The following is a 22,525-nucleotide window of genomic DNA, read 5'->3' as shown; positions in this document are numbered from 1 at the left end:
AAAAAAAAAAAAAAAAAAGGATAAATAAACCTTTTTTCTGATTGATCTAAAAACTTGGTTATTTGAAGCCGCCATAAAAAGAAATAAAAGAACTGCCATCTGTTAGCATGGAGAGAAAGAAAGCAATTATTAACGATGAAGATGCAGAACAGTAAAGAATGGATTGCTACATAACACCGTTTGTTGTTCCAGCGTGGTACTGTAAACGAAAGATAGGCTGTAAAATGGAAAATAGTCCCAGAGTTCAGGGATTAATGCGCTTGCACGGACAAAAATGGCCTGCTGTGATAACATAGAATTACCGGGCTTCATATTTGGAAAACTACTTGTTTTTCGTCTAATTTTAAATTTTCGCCAATACTACACTGTGACAAGGCAGTTTGGTACGGTATGCAAGTGCACAATTAACAGCCTTTTTTTTATGCTCACGCGTAGCATAAACGAAGGCTGGGCTGTGAAATGGAAAATAGTCCCAGAGCTAAGTGATTAATACCATACAAACTGTAAATTTGCGACGGAAACGGTTACCGTATTCTTTTAAAGCACCGAAAACTACAAAAAACTATTTTTTCTATACAAATGTGAGACGAGCCTTAAAGTCAAATAATACCGATTTTTAAAACAAATTTCCTCGCGTCTTTATTGAAAGATAAAAGCAAACAAAAATCGAAACCTTTTAGCCAATGAACATTAAAATGTCCCCTCTCTCAGGTGGCCAGAAAGGGGGTACTCATTTTAAGTTAAATTTACATGGAAAAGTGATCACCCACTTTTCGAAAAAGTAATTTCATCATATGAAAACTATTTTTTTGCGACGGAAACTGTTTTCAGATTCGTTTTTAGTACACCAAAATCTACAAAAAAAATATTTCGTTATATACGTATATATATGTATAATTTTACCTTTATTTCTAGTTAAAAAGTAATTATTATGGTAAATTGGGTAAAATCGCATTTTTCTTAGCCGTTATGGAAGGCTACACACAGGATACATAATTCCGAAAAGAATATTTCAGATTGCTTGTCTCATAGCTGCTGTCTATAGCAATTTATGTGCCCTAAACTATGGCACTTCTGCAGTATGCCGATGGCGGCCATTATAAGGGGGCGATAACTTCAATTTCTTCTTTGTCAAATAACACAGCAAATAAGTACCAAGAACTTTTTCCGAACAGAAAAATATTTGAAAACCAAAACATTGTATAAAAATGTATTAGTAAATGTGCAGTTTAGTGGCGTAAATTATTTGATAGACAAAAAATTATAAAAACTATTTTTATACAAAACACATTAGACCCAAAGGCTGAAATTTAATACTTTTTCATTTTTTCTTATATTAAATGTATGACATTCGAAGCCGCCGTATTGCTATTGGCCTTTCTAAAGTTTGACAGATCGACTTTTTTTAAGACAAGATTTGGCCTTTTTTACACTCTTTCGTTACAAAAAAAAAATATGGCGACCAAAAACATAGTTTCATTAAAGAGCATAAAACAAGGTCAAATTTGGCCTTAAAAAGGTCAATCTGTTAAACCTTAGAAAAGGCAAATTTTAAAAGCAATATGGCGGCCTCAAATAATTTTTTGTCTGCCAAATAAGTTATGCTGCTAAACTACACATTTACCAATTTTTTTCTGAACACAAAATATTTGAAAACCAAAACATTTATAGTATCAAAATGCATCAATAATTGTAAAACATTTATTTAAAAGTTTGTATGATAATAAAAATAAAGTTCATTTCATTTTGTTTTCCAATTAGATTTTTAAGTTTGATGGGCATGGACGATTTTTTTAGCGGTGATTTGGTCAGGATATTCTGACATCGATGTTTACTGATTGTGTGCCTTGGGCCTCCGATCTGCCAGGAATTCCTAAGAAAATAATGCTGGCAAATTTCTGAGAAAATTCTTCCAGTGTATATGCTGAAACAATACCGCATTCCTTTTGCATGTTCCCAAACATCCAATTGTTATTCCAGCTAAACTTAACATTTGAAGAGGGACATATTTTTTAAATAAAGGAATCATGGATCCGAAACTAATTATTTTTATGTGATTTTTTTTTATTTGATTTTTATCTATTTTATTTTTTTCAAAACTTAAAATCGCAGACACTTTCAATAAATGAACATTTAAAGTAATATAATTATTTGCTTTGAAATTGTTTTTTTGAAAAATAGTTGTTCTTATTTCCCGTTTTTAGACATGGAAAGATATATGAAAAGTTAAAAAAAAATTAAAAGTTAAAAAAAAATAAGAAAAAGTGGTCACCAATTTTCTGAGAAAACTAACAAACAAGATGGAATTGGGGCACAGTGTTTACTGTTAAAGTTAACATAGGAGGAAGGCTAAACTATGTTGATGTAGAAATATAAAGGTTAAAGTTGCATGAAATACTATATCTGTAAAAGTGAGAATATGTGTGTATGGACACTTCTCAATCTATTCAATTAATGTTTGATCTACAGACTTGAAATTTGGTTTATAAAGGATTCAAACTTTTGTTTTCATCCAGCAAAAAGGGCTGCTAACGGGTCAAAATTGAAAAATTTGTATGTGGGAGTCGTTGGATTTTTACCTGTTTATCAACCATTTCACGAATGCATATGCGCAGCCAAAACACATGACAGCTTCTTTATGTTTAGAATAAGTAGGTTTAGAAAACACTTTTATAGATTGTGTCAAGCTGGTTTAATGGTTATCGTACTTAACTACTTGTCTTTAGGTTTTGTTTTGATCTCAGCTTGAGTATATTTTTTTTTTACCTACAAGAAGTAAACTGTTTAGAAAAAACATAATACTCGCGACATGCACATGTCTGAGTTTCTTTCCATTTTTTGTACTTCATTCTTTTTAAGGAATTTAAGTGGTTACAAGCAATAATGGTGGAAAAAAGATAGGACATAATTTTGAAAGCCGATTTATCATAATTTTTTGTAGGTTTCCGACTACTTTTTGATTGTATTCGAAAGATTGAAGCCTAAAGTTATTTTCCAGAAGGAAAAACATTTGTACACGTGAAAAAAAAAAAAAGTTATAATGAAAAACGTTTTTATGGCGACATTCAGAAGCTGACAAATTCAGCTAAATTTTGAAGTTAAATAAATTCATCATAAAAATCCTTTGAAAGATAAATATTAGTTTTCTGAGCCTATTTCAAAGACAATTAGTAAAGTCCTAAGATATTGAATTAAATTAAAATAAAAAAAAAACTTGTTTATACAAAAAAATTGCTTAATTAGCCCCCAAAAGTGAGAGATTCTGGTTTGCTCAAACAAAACAAAATGAAGTTGTCTAAGAATACGTTCTATGGAAGCTCAAAACGTCAAAAGATGTTCTGAAAATAGCGTCAGGTAGTTGGAGGGAGGTGAGGAGTGCTGGTTTTCTTTTTTCCCCAGCCGTGTATCTGCACATTCCTATCATTAATATTTATATAATTTTTACCATTTTTTAAATTATTTTTCTGTGTTCCTACTTTTCAATTAAAAAACTTTATCTTTTTATTTTTCAAGATTATATAAAAATTACATTATGCCGAAAGTTATGCGTTCATTCTAGCAAGGAAAATATTAAAATCTTACATATAAAAATTATGTGAAACATGAAATCTAAAAAAGTAGAAATATTTTTGCAATTATAATTTTTTTGTGTGAAAATATTAAATAAACAATGCTTAATTTAATGATAATATTGTGATAATAGTTTAAGAAATTAATTTTTCTGAGTTATATCGAATTCATTAATACAGACTTCAGGGGCTTTTTTCATAATGTTCCTTAGAAAATTAATTTTTATTTTTTATTGTTACAATTTACAATGCTTTATTTTCATAAAAAAAGAAAAAATAATTTAATTCATTTTTTTTTTTTAACTACCGAAAGCCATAACTTTAATGAAGGTGTTTTTTTTTGTTTAAACAAAATAATACATTTCCACTAACATTCAAATAAAAATGTTTTATTATATTCCACGATCATTATTTGATAAATACTGAAAATTTCATTAAAATTGGTTAATTTCCTGATTTTTGGTGAATTTTTAAGTAAAAGAAGGGGTCAAAATGTTTATACATTTTGAGCATCGGCTATTCATTTTGCACATATCTAAATTTAAAGATATGTTTAATGCCCACGGTATTTCTGTTTATAATAAATAAGAATTCTGCATTAATTGAAATATAATATTTATGTGTATTTTATAACCGGGCAACACCGAGCGGTCTGCTAGTACTATATAAAAATTAAAAATATGTAAAAGATTTTTCTCAAAGTAAAAATGAAATTTACTAAATTTAAAACGTAAAATCCAAGCAAGATGTTGTGTATTATTTTTCTTTGATCTTTCAACACAACTTGAACTCCTTAAAAATGTGAGGAATATTCAGTACTTACTTTCAGTTCAGGTAACTTGCAGATTTCTTCTTCATCAAGTCGTATATTCCGATCAACTTGTTTGTCCTTTGCTAGCATTTTGAATCTCTCATAAACTCTGAAATTTAAACAAAAACAGAATTATTCAAAATGGATGATTCACTTTTAATACTTATATTACTAACGGTTTAATATATGGTTTCCTTCATGCTCAACTTTTAAAACTACCATCTATTGTGTTGTGTGTGTATATATATATATATATATATATATATACTTTGTTAGAAACATCATTTCGTTTTTTGTTTTTTTTGCATTAAATTTTTCCTCAAAAGTTTGAATTATCTCCCTTTCATAACGATGTCGATAATATTGTCAATATTGAACCTATGGCTAAAAGTTTAATTTATTTTCGAAACTAACCGCTATTTATTTTCCCCTCAAAATCAAGTCCATCGTACAGATCTGTTGATATTTTTTCTTAACATTCCTATTCAATCTAAATGATATGATGGAGAAGCACCGATAATATTTATATATTATATTTTTGACAAGGTAAAAATGTGATTTTGAAGTTAGTTTTATTTCTTTTTTTTTTAAACTTCTACTTGGAAAATAAAAAAACAATGAATCAAATAAAAAAAAATGCTACAATCAACAACAGAATGATTAAATCTGTCCATAAAATAAAAATAAGATTTATTACGGATACTGGCACTATAACTCTAGAATAATTAGACAAATTATTATGAAATTTGTTGCATGGTTTGGAAACCATAATTTTATTTTAAAAGAAGAGAGATAATTCAGTTATATAGGATGCAACTGTTGTCAACACCTCGTCTACTTGGCCTTTTGGCTAAGAACAAAGTCGTTTCCCAATCTCAAACCCGACCCCTCGGTGAAAGGGTGTCGTAAACCTAGGGGGGAGTCCAAGTCCTTTGCCGAATGCCAGACCGCACTTAGAGCTTTGCCGGGGACCAGTGTCGATCAGCCTAGGAAGAGACTTTATCGGGAGTTAGTGGAGGGCACCGCAAAGGATCCTCTTAGTAGGCGGATGGGATGGTCAATGGAGGTTATCTGTTCTCATTGGAGTTGGGCGCCGGAACAGGATTTTCTGACTAACTCGGAATTTTCCCTGACCTGGCGACTGGTCCGAAAAGCACTGCCCCTCTTCGATGAATTCAGCATGTACAAAGAACAAACAGGGGCCTGGTACCCGCGCTGCGGTCGAGCATGCATTTTTTTGTTCCAGGCCCTATTGGAGTACGTTGGAGAGGTAATGGCTCGCATCAGTAGTGCAGTATGGAACCCATCCTGCTTAGTTTAGCAAAATTATATTAAAAAGACTCTTGACTGGCAGTATAAACGAGATCCCGCTCCTGTTTTTATTTTTTGGTGTTAGAGAACCTCTGAGTCTTCCCATCCCCTTTACATCACATCTTTGTTTTTGATATCCCCGGTCATCCCCTACTCAGAGGTCCCCTTCCAACCATTGCTTTATTTTCTCCCACTTCCATTAAGGCTTTTTCTCCCAATCCCCAATAGGGATCTCCCTGCTAGTTTTCGGTTCCCCAGAAAACAGTGGGGGGAGGGGTTTAGTTACTTAGAATAGTACAGGGGGGGGGGTCCTTACTAACAACCCAGTAGGATTTACTTTTTATTTTTGAAAAAATCTTTTTGATTAGTTTTCCCCACTCCACGAACAGTTTTACTCTTAATTCAAAAACCTTTTATATACCAATGAAATTGAACTTTTTATATCTTACACATGCACATACACACATTAAATTTGTGGGGGGAAAATAAATAAATAAATTTTTTAAAAAAATGCATACACAAACATATAGATTATGTTTTACAACTTGTAAATATGTTTTTTATTCTTAACGCTGGGGATTTATTAATTAGATTAGGATTCACAGAGTGAATGAAGTATTGTGGTAAATGCTGCCAGTCAAGAGTAAGACTCCAAAGTCATCATTGCCTCATTTGTTAAATAGTCACAAAGACCCTGCACCCAACCCCTCCCCAATTTCTTATAGGGCCTTGTGCCTAATTTTGTTGTGAATGATTTTACTTTTTTACTCAATTTTATTATTGTTTAAATTGTAACTTTACCAGCAATAAAATATATATAAGAACAAAGTGTAGTATCTGTTCCGATACATCTCACCTTTTTTTGTCCTTGGTCAGTAGAGGAGAAATCCTTTATGACCGAGACAATTTTTATTTTTGTTCCTATCCAGAGTGCCCCTTTTTTGGGAGCTAGATTTTCCCCACATTAAAAACCGACCTTGTGTCTAACTGTCCTCGTAGGGAGGCAAGTAAATAGGAACGCCTTTGAGTCCTCATCAGTGACAGAATCGGCAACAAACCTTGGACATGCAGCAGTATTAGCATAGAAGCACAAGCAATCGAAATATGCCACTCTTCAACAGATTTGCATTTAAACCAATCATTGTAGAAACAAGTGAAATAATAGGCTGCATCATGCACAACTTATTTAATAGCCTTGAACTTTTAATGACATGACATGGCACAACACTGGTGGAGCATCATGAATTGACTTGGGTTTATGAGTACCTCTTCATCGCCATTATTTATGGAAATGCCTTGAGCCTGCAGAACATCTGATGAAACTTCCAAATACTTGCATGGATTTTGAAAAAAAAAAAAAAAAAAAAATTATTATTTGCCTCTTCATTTTTCTTCTCAATTTTAATTAGTGAAGTAGTATTTAATATTTGCTGCTATATTCCTGAAAAGTTTTTGACACTGGATATTTTCCCCTTTTATATAAATTTTCTTTCATTTGTAATACATTTCCATTTCTATTTAATAAATTTGAACATGACTTGTATCAAATAATCAGAACAAAGAACTTTAATCATTTTTTTTTTTTTTTTACATTTCGGTAATGGAATATGTAAGATAGCGGGTAAATGTTTGGTAGGATGCCCCACGCCCTCGGCTGAACAAACTGATAAGATAATTGTAAAAAAAAAAAAAAATCACATAATTACTGGAGTTACATCCCCCTCTGTGAATATAAAAAAAAGGGGGGGGTTGCTTTAGACTTAATAAGATTGTAAAATAATAGAAAATGATTTAAAAAATAAATTGAACAGATAGACAACAAATTTAAAGAATAATAGGAAAGAAGAATAAAAAAAATTTGAAAAGATGAGAACATGGATTTTTGGTGGGGAGGGAGAATAAATGAGAAAAATAAAGTATTTGGAAAAATTAAAAAAAACAAAATTAAAAAGTACTCTTGAACTTTCTTGACCGGAATAATTTCGTTTTAGCTAATTTGATTTTTTTTTTTTACCCATTACTATGGTATTTCCTTATTTTCTTTACCCTAAAATAATAACGCTTTAATCAGAAAGATTAAATTTTTTATCAGTTTGTAGATAAACACCTTCCACTACCGCCTCCTAATAAAAAAAAAAAAGAAATTTAAGCAATTACTCATGTATACCATGAAAAACTTATCAGAAAATAGAAAACAAAAACATCAACAATTTTAGAATTTAGAGTGGGAGATCAATTTAGTATATAAATTTAACATAAAATCCTATTTCCAAGAGTTTTAGGGTAGTTAACAACTTATTTTTACCACTAATCCTAAGTCCGAGTAGCTGTCAGTTAGTATTAGTTATAAGATTAGGTTAGAAAGCCTCAACGAATATCTTGAAAAATAATTGATTAGAATGTTTTGAAAAATAATTGATCAGGGAGAAAGTACATGAATAGGAATATAAAAAATGATTTTGTTTACAAAAAAATTAATTATTGAGTACAAAAATGATTTAAGATCAGTAAAAGGAGAAAATGGAAACCCAAATTAACTGAAATGAAATTGGCCCAGTCAAGAAAGTTCAATAACACCAGAAAAAAAAAAAAAAAAAAAAAAAAAAAAAAAATCAAAACAGGTAGATGTTTTCTGAGTGAAAGAAAGAAAAAAAAAAAAACCTTGAAAATTTCTTCAAGAAAAAAAAAACAAAAGAACAAAATAGTAAGTAATTATTAGAATATTATTTACTAGCAGGGGGCTGGCATTGCCCAGTTATATTTTAATTTATGCAGATTTTGTATTTATTATTACAGAGTCAATCCTCTATTGATTATATTATATATCTAGCCTTAGATGTAACCATTTGAGGTATCATTAGTTAGATATGAAATAGCTAGAAATTGATTAATGTTAACATATAAACGTTTATATATATATATATATATATATATATATATATATATATATATATATATATATATATATATATTTTATTTTTTTAGAGGGATTTGACTTGGAGTCTAAAGAGCAGAGTTTATTTTAATGTATTAGTAAATGTATTAATACTTTCAAAAGAAAACAGCATGCCAAAAGATTGACTGACTCAAATTGAAACAGATTTTATAATGGATATAAATAAGGAATATCTGCCTTACTCACGACTAAAATGCTAGTTTTATTTTGATGTCTTTAAATGCCCCCCCCCCCCACTTATTTTTGCTGATGAGGAGACTTTGTTTTTGAATGAAAAAACTTCTGTCAAATTATTGTCGATATTTATTGTCAATTTAAATAAAATGAACATAGTTTCTGAAACGATCGTACAATCTAGTTGATTTTGTTTGTTTTTCCTTTTGAAACCGATTTTTAATTCAAAATTATGAATCGTTTTACTCAATATATATATATATATATATATATATATATATATATATATATTGTACATGTATACAGCAAAATTTAAATCGACTTAAGTCTGTCAAGTTCCAATTTTTTCAATTTTAACCTCTTAGTAGCTATTTTTACTAATTAAAAACTAGTGTCGGGAGAATTGGAATTGGGAAAATTGGAACTTTGGGGGTATCGGAATCAATATCAGAATTGAGAAAATTTGTGTCCATTTTCTGATGCCGAAAACGATTCTTTTAATTTTCTTTTATATTTTTTGCTTGAAACAAAATCTTCCACAACTGGTAGTAATGATAAAATAATAAATATTTATTAATTTTAAACTACCAGAAAAACTAAATCTATAGATCATCCTGCACAAGTGTATTTTGTATGTTTGAGAAAACATTTAAACATTTATCAGGTGTTGTTTTTTTTATGATGAATGGAGGGAAATAACAACTCTATACTTAAATATTTAGAGATTTATAAAGAATTGGAATTGGTATTTGTATCAGAATCTGTAACTTAGTACGGAATCAGGAAAAATATTGGAATCGTCCCATTGCAACTTAAAACCTATAAACGAATTATCCACAAAACATGGCCCACATCATACTGCTCTTCAACCTTGCAGTTCGAAAAAAAAAAAAAAAAAAATGAAGACAGAGATAGTGAGTTTTGTATATATACAAGATTATAAAGACTAAAGCGTTGTTTAATTATCAAAACAAAGGAAAAAGAGCATTTCATTTACTGTCAGAGTTTTAAGTTTTGTGGTTTACAGAAATTACAAAATTTGAACCAAACCGACTTTTGCCAAACTAAACTTAAAACTTAGGTAAGGGTTTATTTAGTTAGGTTTGAGATAAAAATTTAAAAACATAATTTAGTTGATATTGTTTATGATTTTTTATTTTTACAAAAATATTTGTTTCTTTTTTTATGCAATATTCTTATTGTGTTTGAAAAAAAAAAAAAAAAAAAACATTCACAAAACAGCAAAGTGTTTGATGGAGTCCAGCTGGACATTTTGTGACATTGTTATTTCTAATAAACAGACTTTCTGTAAAATACTCTCGGTTTTAATGAAATATAAACTATAAGCAAATGACGAATTCTACAAATGACAAAAATCAGTGTTAAATTTCAATCAATTTAGAATTCTATAATAGGGACTTAATTCTACAAAAGGACACATTTTCTAAGTCCATAACTTCAAGCAAAAACCTATTTTAAAAGTTTTCATCGTTTTGATTGCCTTAAAATATTTTTGTCGCTGTATTTATCAAATATCCAACATTTTTAAGTATTATGAACCTGTTCCAGGATAGATACTCCAGCTATTAATAATAGAGGTTAATAGCCTCTTTAAGGAAACTACAAAACACTTAATACACTTGGAACCACATTAATAGCTTTGTGGTGAAATTTTGGATTGTTTAAAACAAATATAAATTGCATTATATTTTTAAAGTAAGGGGGAGGGGAACAAAAATTCATTGTTGCTCGAGAGAAATATCTGGAAACTGAAAGCACTGTGAATAACTTTAATTATCATTATTTTCAATATATTGAAATAAGATAGGCTGGGCTGAGGTAAGTGGGAGAGGGAGACGAGGATAGGAGACGAGGAAAGTGAAAGATAGCTAAAGAAACCAGTGAAAGAAATTTTTTTAGAAATGGATTACAGTTTTTAAACCTTCTAGTTTGTGTTTTTAGGCCCCCCCTCCACCGAATCAGGTAGCCCTGCTAGTATATATATATACATCTTCTATTATATAAAAGGAACTTTGTGTGCATATGTGTGTTCATTCCCCATGGACTTCAAAATGACTGGGCAGATTTTATGAAATTTCACAAATATATTTTATCTGGCAATGCTTTTAGGTTTTGTATCAGATAGTCTTCGATAAGTAGTGATTATCGAAAAAGTCCGAAGAAAGGAACAGGTGATTTCGACCAAAGTTAATACCTTATACAAACTAACATCGCACTTGCATTTGAGAAGTTTTATTACCATACAAGCAGAAAGGCCCAGCATATAAAATCAACAGTAGGTTCTTTGGTATGACAGGGGTGCGTTCGAAATAAATGTTTCTGTTTAAAGCACAATTGAATCATGATACTTAACTTTTGAATTCTAAACTTTAATTGAAGCCATTATATAGAAAAATTTATGTCTATAAAAGTGAAATTGTCTGTGTGTGTGTGTCTGTCTGTGTGTACATTTATTTCCCTTCCAAATTACTGTCAATTTTCAGTCTACAGAGTCGAGAGTTGACATAAGGTGTATTGAGATTTGGGAAAATCTTTTTAATCGGTTTTCGGCCAGAAATTTGGCTGTCAAGGGGTCAAAGTTCAATGGTTTGACCTTTGAAAACCATACCAAACTCCTCCGTCAATTTTGGGTCTAAACACTTGAAATTTTAGATGTAGGTTCCTTGACATGGGTAAAATTTTGTATTTTGATTTGAGACCAAAATAATAAATGTTAAGGGGTCAAAATTGGGGTCAAAGTTTAAAAGAATTTGACCTCTCAGCCAATTTTTAGTCTAAACATTTGAAATTTTACATAAAGTGTATTCAGACATAGGGCAAGCTTTTTAAACGGTTTTTGGCCGAAAATTTGGCTACCAAGGGGTCAAAGTTCAAAAGATTTGACCTTTGCGGTCTCTAGCAAACTATTCAGCAAATTTTGGGTCTAAACATTTGAAATTTCACATAAAGGGTATTTAGACATGCAGCAAGTGTTTTAATCAATTTTGGGGCGAAAATTTGGCTGCCAAGAGGTCAAGGTTGAAAGAGTTGACTTTTGCAGACTATCGAACTCCCCCACCAATTTTGGGTCTAAACACTTGAAATTTTAGATGTAGGTTACCCGAACACAAGTCAAACTTCTTAACATATATATATATATATATATATATATATATACACACACATATACATATGTACGTAAAGTTATGAAAAGTACATAGGGCCCGAGCAAAGCTGGGCTGAACTGCAAGTAATTTTATAAAATCAACTGTAGGTTCTCTACAATGCAATGTAGACTATAATGTATTGTGGACTAAGTCACTGCGGGTAGGCATATGAAGCTTCCTTCTGGTACACCGTGATGGTTCCTCAACTAGAACAGGCAATAAATTGATTTGATTGAAAAATAAGCGATTTTGATGATAAAAAATATGGTGTTGTGAAACATTTGTTGATTATCATGCAATCTCGGGTAATGTCAGATCTCACTGCTAGTATATATATATATATATATATATATATATATATATATATATATATATATATATATATATAGGGCATTGGTCTGTATGTTTTGTATATTGCTGATGCCATTTTAAAAGTAATAGATGCAAAATATATTTCTTTAAATAGTAAAAAAAAAAGTATCCTGAATTAACATATTAAGTGAAAGAATTTTGTATATTTTCTTACTAAGATTTTTAATTAACTTGTTTTGCCTTTGGTAAGATTTATTTGTTGTATATATTTTTATATTTACGCCTTTCTTGTTTTGTTGATTATTGTAAAAAGATGCTCAAATTCTTTTTTAAGATTAAGGAATACATAAAATAAAAAAAACTTACTTTAAAATGTCTGCCTGAGAGAAGAAAGTCAATTCCTGAAATTAAAGAAAACAAAAAAAAAAAAATGATGTAAAAATGACTGAAAATCTTTTTGACACACACATTTACAGAATTTACATACAGTTTTTTTTGTTGTTTTTTAAATTTAATCAGTTAACAAGGCATATTGCCACTGAAGCAAATGGACTACTGGAATAAGAGTCCAGATGTATACAGGCAATTTGGGTGTGGAGTTGGATAACAGGATGTTTCTTCATATTACATTTAAATGTCTGCATTTTTTATATGATTGGGGAAATGGTGAAGAGCAGTTCCTTAGGCGTCAATAGCAATTTGGAGATCAACAAAAGTAAAAAAAAAAAAAAAGAAGAAAAGTTTTTTAAATCACATAATTCTTCGACACTGACCCAGAAGCCAACATTATGTGCTTAAACTTATGCCAACATGTTGAGCACATATGTTTGTATGAGATTTTATAAAAGTGCATAATTTGCAGCTGGCCAATATGGCACCTTTAAAGATGTTCAAAAATATGAAAAATGTTTTATGGTATGCATTTAAATTGTCAATCAAAATATTTCTGTAAATAGTCTGAAGCTAACCATTTTGGATGCTGCTTGGCTGAATATATGCACTCCAGCGACTTGATCATCTCCACTAATATCCGATATAGAAAGGTAGATTGTAACTAAATTTGACCGGATTTTGAAAGAACAAAAACATTTAAAAATGAAGTTGAACATTTGTAGTTGTCGTCCTAGTGGAATAATATATATCTTATTTTCTTCAAAGAACTATTGCTTTTTTTCTTTTTTGTGTGAACAAAAGTTTTATGTATAATTTTTTTGTTTTAATCTATTTTCAAAATCTTACAAAAAAGTTCAGTATAATAAATTTTCTGATGCTTCTGCATTATGAACCCACGATTTCCACACATTTACTTGGGTGTGCCCAGCAGATGATGAGAGTAACCGGAAGCCTTATTACAAAAAGCACAAATTGTTACCTCTCCCCCACTTTCCATGTTAAGAATGGTGACGACCACTGGAAAAAAATATGTTTAGCTCTCAAGAAAACTACTACTCAACCATTTCCGGTTCTTCCTGTCATCTGCTGGGCACAACCACGTAACTTTGTAGAAATCGCAGGTTGATAAATGCGGAAGTACCAATTTTCTTTATAAAATAAGATGCAGCACAAGACTAAAATTGAGTGGGATTAGATGTCATCCTAAACTAATTTCAGTCACCAAAAGACCACATTCACTCTATGGGTAAAACCTTAACATTATTCCTAGTGGCTTAACTTTTTTTTTATTTACAACTAGCAGGCCGGGGGGGGGGGTTGCACTCGGCCTTGCTGCGTCATAAAATACGCTTAAATATATTTTAATTCATGCAGATTTCGTATTTATTATTATTACAGAGCCAATTCTCTATTACATATTATATTGTACCTAATATATAGTACAGAGTTCAAAAAGTAAAAAAAAAAATGACTTGGATACCATCATCTAGAACCAAAACCAAAGCATTTAATGTTTCAGCTGCATTCCCTACGAGTGTAACTATGGAGAGATAGGTTAGAAAGATTTAATATTAAACGACTTCAAGAAATGAATTGAATTTGGGCATGCACAGAAAAAAATAGAAATATGTCAGTTGAAATTAACATTTTTGCATTTACACTTGCCGACATATTTCTGTACACGTTATTCATCTAAATTGTACGGCATAATCGCGTTGACACACCGGTTCTTGTCAGATCACAGAAGTTAAGCAACATTGAGCCTGGTTGGTATCAGATGGGTGACCATTTGGAAATTCTAGGCGCTGTATGTGCTCTCCGCTTATCTCAGCATTTGTTTCCAGTCGTCCTGTATTTCAACTTGCCATTGGTATGCAACAATGTTGACTCAGGAGAGGCGTGGTTGGAGACTGTGCAACTCTTGTGACACAAATTTCATGCACAGGCACCCTTACAGTGGGTATCCATAGTCTGTCAAGACTGAAGGAAGTCACACACACACACACATATATATATATATATATATATATATATGCATAGATGTTTCCAGTCGTCCTGTACATACTTCACTTGCCACTGGTATTTAACAATGTTGACTCAGGAGAGGTGTGGTTGGAGATTGCGCAACTCCTGCCACAAAAATTTCACGCGCAGGCACCCCTACGAGGGTATCCATAGTCTATCAAAGACTGAAGGAGCCTGTATTCATCTAAATAAACAAAGATTTTACTCATTATAAACCATCTTTGGTGTATGAATATTAATCCTGTTAATTTCAGTGTTATGTGACCAGTAGTTTAAGAGTTTAGCAGTTAAATTTTTACTGACAGACAAACACACATACATCTGTTTTATTTATATTGAAAAATATACGTTTCCTTTTTTTTTTTTTCTCTCAGTTTATTGAATGCATGTTACACCCCTACCCCGTTCTCTATTCATTTTTTTCAAATCTATTTTTGGTTGTTGCACGTAATCCAGAATTTGGCAGAGATTTACTTTACCAAAACAAAAATTTGTATATGTGCTTGTGGATATGACAAACTTGCAAGTCAGTAATTTTCCTAATTTGTTGTAAACCTTCTAACAGAAAATACTGTGGTTCCTGGCAATATGCATTTTTATTTATTTCTTTTTTACTATAGGAATTAGGGTTTTGAAAGAAATTAATTTTCGGTTCTAATCACTTTTCATAAATGATGGTCCCTTTAAAAATGTACCAAAAATCAATTAATTATCCAATCAATACGAATACTGATTATTAAGTGAAGAATGAACTTTATAATGATGTACTTTTTTTTTTTCATAATCGATTGTAGTAGTAATTCTTCTAATGCACTCACCTCCAAAAGACAGAAAGTCTCTTCTGTTTGCTGTCAATACACAAGGACTGGGAGAGGAAGGAGATGAAGAAGTGGTAGGCGTGGTTAGTTTTATGGGAAAGAGGGCAGGACTAACCGCGAGAATTCCTGAGATTTGAGAGGAATAAAAGACCGAACTCGGACAGATAGGCAACTGTGCTTTTGCTCAAGCAGAGAAAATAGTAAAAAGAGAGGAAAGTCCCTAAAGAAAGTTCCGGCTTAAAGTGAGAAAGAAAGTGAGGCTGAAGGACCCAGCAGTTTTCAAAGTATTTCAGCTTACAAATCGCAGGCAAAGCATTTGATATCCGTCTTATTCCTGAATTTCATGGCATCTCACCTGATCACACAGTGTCCAAATGGTTGGAACAGGTGGAACTGGTCTGTGAAATATGTGGGGTTGACAATGTTGAGTGTGTTTTACCACTCAGGCTAAGAGGTGGCGTGCTGCCTGTATACCGGAGATTAACCCATGACCAAAGGGCGGATTTGAAGCAAGTAAAACGAACCCTCCTTGTGGCTTTTGCGCCAGACCCTTGTGTAGCATATGACAAGTTTGTCTCCCATTGTTTGCATCCGGGGGGAAACTGTTGATAAATACCTGGGTGACCTGCAGGATCTTGCACGGTTATTAGACGAAAACCTCTCTGATCGATGGCTCAGTTGCACTTTCGTGTCAGGACTCCCGAGTTAGGCAACAGTTGCGGGGATTTTCCAGAATGGAACGGATGATTCTGGAGCAGATTCTCGCGAGTGCCTGGGCTCTTATGACGGCGGAAGCAGAAGTGCAGGACCCGTCGCTGCAGCAATCAGGTGACACAGAATTCTTCCTGATGTACCTGTGGACTGGTGTACTACTCTAAAGACTGACGTACTGGTGGTGGACAGCAAACCATTTTTCAAGACTCCATTGGATGAGCATCTCAGCAACTTTGGACTTTTCAGCAAAGAACCAGAGAAACTGCAGGATGGTGCAGGAGTGCTTGGTTTGCAGGTCTGGGGAGAGGATAATGCTCTGCGTTGGAGAAGAGGGAACAAGATCCCAGACATACCTCATGTTGTCAAGCGACAAAATATATTTTCACTTTGTGGCAAGTTGGTTGGACACCTTCCGATGGGTGGTTGGCTTCGTGTTGCTGTGGCATTTATCAAAAGGAGAGCATCTGACGTCACTACAGGGTCGGACGACAAAGTAAATGACACCCCTCTCAACACTATGATCAAGGAGGTTCTCACCAGCCTCCACAAAGAAGATCTGGTGCAAGGCAAATGGTGCGTCAAAAGAAATGTCTTGACATCTTGGTTGATGCAAGCTCTCTTGCTATCGGTGTGTCATTGATATATAATGGGACTGTGATAGAGGATGCATGCTGGTTATGTCCAGAAAAGGACTCCCAACATATAAACTTAGCAGAACTTGATGCCATCATTAAAGGAATGAACTTGGCAATCGTCTGGAAGTTAACCACCTTGCACTTATCACCGATTTCACGTGTCCATAAATGGGTCTCGAATACCCTTACTGGCAGAGCCAAGGTACGAACTAAAGCTACAAGTGAGATGCTCATCTGACAGCGTCTTGACACAATAACGAAACTGGTGAAGAAATATGCACTGTTGATGAATGTAGTCTTGGTAAAATCTAGCCAAAACAAGGCGGATCAATTTACGAGAGTGCCTTAACGGTGGCTTGATGTGATGAAGAGGAACACCAAACCTGTGCAACCTGTCTGCACTGCATCCGTGAACTCGGTCGGATTAGACCAGATCAAAATTTTTCACCAACAAAGCGGTCATCCTGGTGTGAAGCAGACACTCTATTTTGTGAAACAAATTAACCCTGGGGTTTCCAAAGCTGCTGTGAGAACCATCGTTCTTTTGTAGCCAGTGAATTACAGTGCATAATACAGGTTTTTATATCTCGAAAACTACTTGTCTCTGCAAAATTTAAATAAGATTTTCTTATTCAGCATAGTCGAAAACTTAAAAAAGAATCATTTTAAAGAAAATTGTGGAGGTGGACCTAATGTAAAAAATTTACCCTAGAAAATTATGTGCCCTTAGACGCGCTGTCAACTTATTTTTTTGTCAACTTTTTATTTCGTGTTTTTTTTGTTTTTTTTTCTTTCCAATTTTTATCATCTCAATAGTCTTAGATTATCTTATAAAAATATTGTTTTTATTATTGTAAACCTTTTATTAAAAAAATCTGTTCAAACTTCATATCGTGTAATATTTGAACTTAATGTCATTTAAAGCTTTTTAAAAATAATAAGTTTTTTTAGAATTGTTTTTTTCTTTTGTAATTCAAATAATTATATTAAAAAATTATCAAAAAAAAGTTTTTTTAAACATAATACTATTGATTTTATGTCCAATTGTATTTACAACTTTAAGGTAAGTGAAATAAATAACAGGATTTTATATATATATATATATATATATATATATATATATATATATATATATATATATTTGATCTTTTCAGCTTTAAAAATATTGAAATTTTTATCGACCTACATTTATTTTGTTTAGTTTTTGACCATGAAGTATAAGGGGGTAGTAGAACACCTAAAAAAATACATATATTTCCTAATATATTTAACAAAACCTACTTTTATTATGTAAGTTTATTTAATAATGAATAAATATCGAAATTTTCAGGAAAATATGACTATTATTTGATTTTTGCTACATTCTTAAAACATGGGTGTGTCTACGGCTTCAAAAACATCATTACATAGGAACGTTGTTTTAAAGCGTCGTCTCGCATTTTCATTATTTTTGTATGCTATAAAAATTATTTTAAAAAAAGCAGTTTATTTAAAGCTTCTTTTAAATAGTAAAAAAGTTAGGATGAATCATGATTATTAACCTTAAATTAAATTACATCGTGTTACCTAGACGGAGGGAGGGGGGTAAAACTGTGGCGCGAGTTGGGAGGTACCTACAAATCTCCCTTGTTTCACGATTTATCTCCCTTGTTTGATCTGTCGCCTTTCTTTATATGCGCACCCGCACCCGCACCATTATTTTATTCATGAAGTAGCTATTTTGACCGAAAGTTTTCTAAAAATAATAATAACAATGGCAGAAATCACTGGTAAATCAAAATTGTGAAATATGAAACATCAGGTATATGAAACGAAACACGCGTCCCGGCTGTTAAAAGAGAATCATTCATTTAACTGAAACTTGAATAAAAATAATAAAATAAATAAAATTAACTAGTTTTCTTTTGTTGTTGTTTTTTGGCGTTTAAATCTTTTTTTGTCGTCTTCTCTTTTCCGACTATTACGTACGAAGAAGTGATAAAAAAAAGTTTAAAACCAAATATGTAACACTTGTTATCAAAAGCCAAATAAGTTACTCGGGGTTGTATTACTGTACACATAGATTTGAAAAAGTTGTCAAAAAACAAATATATAACAAATAAATATTATCAAAGGCAAGATAAGTTACTTTTCTACCAAACTGGATATATTTTTCGTGTTTTTATTCAATGTAACAATAACAAGTTTTATTCAGCTCGAAAAACATGCAGTGTTTACCGATGTATTGGAAAATTCAAAATGGCGCCCGACTCTCTCTTTAACACGGTAAGTTCAGGAAAAGATGTTATAAATAATAAACTAGACAAAATACTGTTATAAATTCGTTCAATATATGTTACCGTGACATAAGTTGACATATTCGGTGTTTTTTAATAGTATTTTGTCTAGTTTATTATTTATAACACCTTTTCCCAAACTTACCATGTTAAAGAGAGTGTCGGGCGCCATTTTGAATTTTCCAATACATCGGTAAACACTGCATGTTTTTCGAATAAACATGTTACATTGAATAAAAACACGAAAAATATATCCAGTTTGGTAGAAAAGTAACTTGTCTAGCCTTTGATAACATTTATTTGTTATATATTTGTTTTTTGACAACTTTTTTGAATCTATGTGTACAGTAATACAAACCCAGCAAAAAAAAAAAATGGTGCTGGCTGGGTCCCAGCACCATTTTTTTTTTTTTTAGGTTTTCTATAGATAACATTTATTAAAAAAAAAAAAAGAAAAAAAAAGTAGTTTCAAATCAATAACAAAGAAAGAAGAAAAAAAAAACCCAGTCGGTTTTATTTATTATTTTTATTCAAATTCCAGTTAAATGAACGAGTCTCTTTCAATAATGCGTGTTTCGTTTCATATTTTGCAATTTTGATTCACCAGGTAATTTCGGCCATTATTTATTTATTTATTTTTTTTTTTTTTCGAGCGCTCTCGGTCAAAATAGACCAGGAAGTAAACTTTATCCTGACCCTTTTTATTTCTAGGGCGTACAGGGTCGAACAATATTATTGTATCATTAATTTCACAAGAATTAGCCAGATGTAAAATGTCATTGTTTCGCTAGTTTTTGTAGAACAAAAAAAATAAATGAATTTAAAAATGACTAAAAAGTTGTTTTTATTTTCTTTCAGGAAGCGACAGTTTTTCAGTCGAAGTTCGAAGTAATAACAAAGTGTGACTAACTTAAGATGTCAGTCGTTGCTAATGGAAACTTAGTAAAAAATTTTTTCAAGAAATAATTTAATAAACAAAAATACTCACCTCGTAGGCATCCATTTCATCTTTATCAAAAACTGTTTGTTTATTGCCCATTGTTAACAAAGAGTAAAATCGTAAATTGTATCTGGTTTTGATTATTTTTATTAGTTACAAGAAATGGCGAACGTCAATTTTAATAGCGAACGACAACAATTGTTGAAAAGAAAACCAAAACGAGGTTCGTCTAGCACACATTTCTCTCTCTCTCTCTCTCTCCCCCCCCTCTCGCTTCATCGTTAATTCTATCTTTTTGTTCTCTTGCTCTTAGTTTTACTCTTTTTTCAGCGCCTCTCACTATCTTTTCGAGCTTCCATTGTAATTCTCTCTCTCTCTCTCTCTCTCTCTCTTCTCTCTCTCTCTCTCTAGAAGAGCAACATTAGACTAAGGTCGGTTTTTAATGTAAACAGATCATTCAATGATTCTATTGTTGGCATTGGTTTCCCCGATATTATGAAAAAAGTCGTCCGCTTAGATTCTTATTGGCTAAAACCCGACAGCACGTTTCTTATAGATTTTTGTATTTTTATTTTTTTCATTGGCTAAACGTTCCTAACATTGTGGTCGGCTTTTTTTATTTTTCGGTTATTGACGTCAGCTGCCGAACGAACCCGAGTAACTGTGTGGAAATTGCAGGTCGAACAATGTATAAGTACCTATTTTTCTAGTCAGAATTCTTTCTAGAAGACATCGCTACTTACGGGAGGGGTCACGTGAAGGTTGCCAACATCCTAAGTGAAAGTGATTTCGTGGAACAAGCTGGATTCAGACTTGGAACACCCAGGTTGTAAGTCCAGGTCATTAACCACTATCCCATCTTCACCTTCCAATAATGTGAACAAGTTGTAGTTGATCGGATTGGCTAGCTTTGAAGGAGTTTGGGCTGGAAAGGCTCACCAAACTGGCTTTTTTTTTTTTTTTTTTCAAGCCTCTCTGATGGCATCTTAATCAGAATTCAATAGGTGCCAAAAGATGGAACCTTAACCATGGAGGACATTATAACAAAAGCAAAGGTGCTAATAACAAATGGAAACCGAAGACATGTAGTCGCATCTACACCCCCGTCACACAATAAAAATACAGTTGCTACCAAAAACACCCCAAGCACCACCATAACCTGCTACAAGTGCAACAGCAAAAGTCACACAGCAAGAGACTGCTGAAAGTGTGAGGCATATTATTATAAATGAAATACGGTCAAATATTAGGTTAAAATCTGTTTGAGAAATGAACCAGGGATGAGGCAACAGCACCAACCTTCTTCCTTGCCAAAATGTAAATATAATTATTTATGTTGACGTGATGTGGTGCTCAACACTAATTGTTCAGTGCTGAATTCCAATCCTAAAAAAAAGGTTGGACATTATCATTTTTTTCCTTTTTACTCGTGTTCACCCCCTAACAAGGCATATTGCCACTTGGATGTAAGGGCCTACTATTTCGGACCATGTCTAGGAAAGATTAACAAAATGTTGTTTTAGGTTACATTTAAAGTTCTGCATATATTATCAGTACAGCCAGGGAAACAAGTAGCAGGAAGGGAATTCCAAAGTCTAGCTGTTTGAGGGAAGAAACTATTAGAATAGAAAACTTTCTGACATTTAGGGACCTCAACAGTGAAGGGGTGTGATTTTGTTGCTAAGTGGGTTTGTCGGGAATATGTACGTCAAGGGGCACAAGTGCAACGAGTTTGTCAGAGCACATTCCATTAAAATATTTGTAAAACAAGCACAGCGATGCAACATCGCAGCAATGGGACAGAGGTTGGAGCTTACTTGACAAAGTGGGATATATTAGATTGGGAACTCTTTTTTAGACCCTATCAAAGATGGAGAGGTTAGTGGTAAATGCATCAGCCCAGATGTGGTAACAATACTCCATACACAGGTGGTGAATAGTGGCCTTGTAGAGGTATAGGATACTCTCAAGTGAGAGTAGTTTTCTAGCTCGATAGAGGGAACCCATCTTCTTTTCAGCAGCCTTTGCAATGCCCTCAATGTATTTATTCCAGTTTATGTTGCCCGTGAATGTTAGGCCAAGGAGTTTGAAAGAAGAATTCCAAAGTAGGGTGTTATTTTTCATGGGTATCAGTGGTTGGAGAGGTGTCTTGTAATTGTTAAATGAGAGCAGCTTAGTCTTACTAGCATTAAATGTTACCATCCATTTGCGGCCTCATTCCGCTACAGTCTTTTAATGATTCTGCCATTGTCTTAGATTTATAGACATTTGTTCTTTCCTCATGCATGTTATAAAGCATTGTATCATCAGCAAATATACCCATCTCGGACTCAATATTATCGGGGAGGTCATTGATGAATATCAGAAATAATAATGATCCAAGGATCAACCGCTGAGGCACACCCGCATTAATGTTATGCTGCT

At 32.5% G+C, this 22,525-nt stretch overlaps 1 protein-coding gene across 1 annotated transcript in view; it reads right to left on the bottom strand.

The window, feature by feature from the left end:
* The window catches only part of LOC145288036 (calcium and integrin-binding family member 2-like), a 57,451-nt gene extending 36,973 nt beyond the window's left edge, over positions 1 to 20,478 (bottom strand). Inside the window, exons 1-3 of the mRNA XM_080136051.1 lie at positions 20,150 to 20,478; positions 12,667 to 12,701; positions 4,393 to 4,489 (exon numbers count right to left, since the gene is read on the bottom strand). Coding sequence (XP_079992177.1) covers positions 4,393 to 4,489; positions 12,667 to 12,701; positions 20,150 to 20,200 — 183 coding nt within the window. The 5' untranslated portion in view covers positions 20,201 to 20,478. The remainder of the gene's footprint in view (positions 1 to 4,392; positions 4,490 to 12,666; positions 12,702 to 20,149) is intronic.
* Between the last annotated feature and the right edge of the window lie 2,047 nt (positions 20,479 to 22,525).

The sequence above is a fragment of the Euprymna scolopes genome, chromosome 11 (assembly GCF_053919585.1).
Source record: "Euprymna scolopes isolate OS-2025 chromosome 11, ASM5391958v1, whole genome shotgun sequence".
NCBI lineage: Eukaryota > Metazoa > Mollusca > Cephalopoda > Sepiida > Sepiolidae > Euprymna > Euprymna scolopes.
The sequence above is the reverse complement of the archived record's forward strand: the minus strand, read 5'-3'. Positions and strand labels throughout refer to the sequence as shown.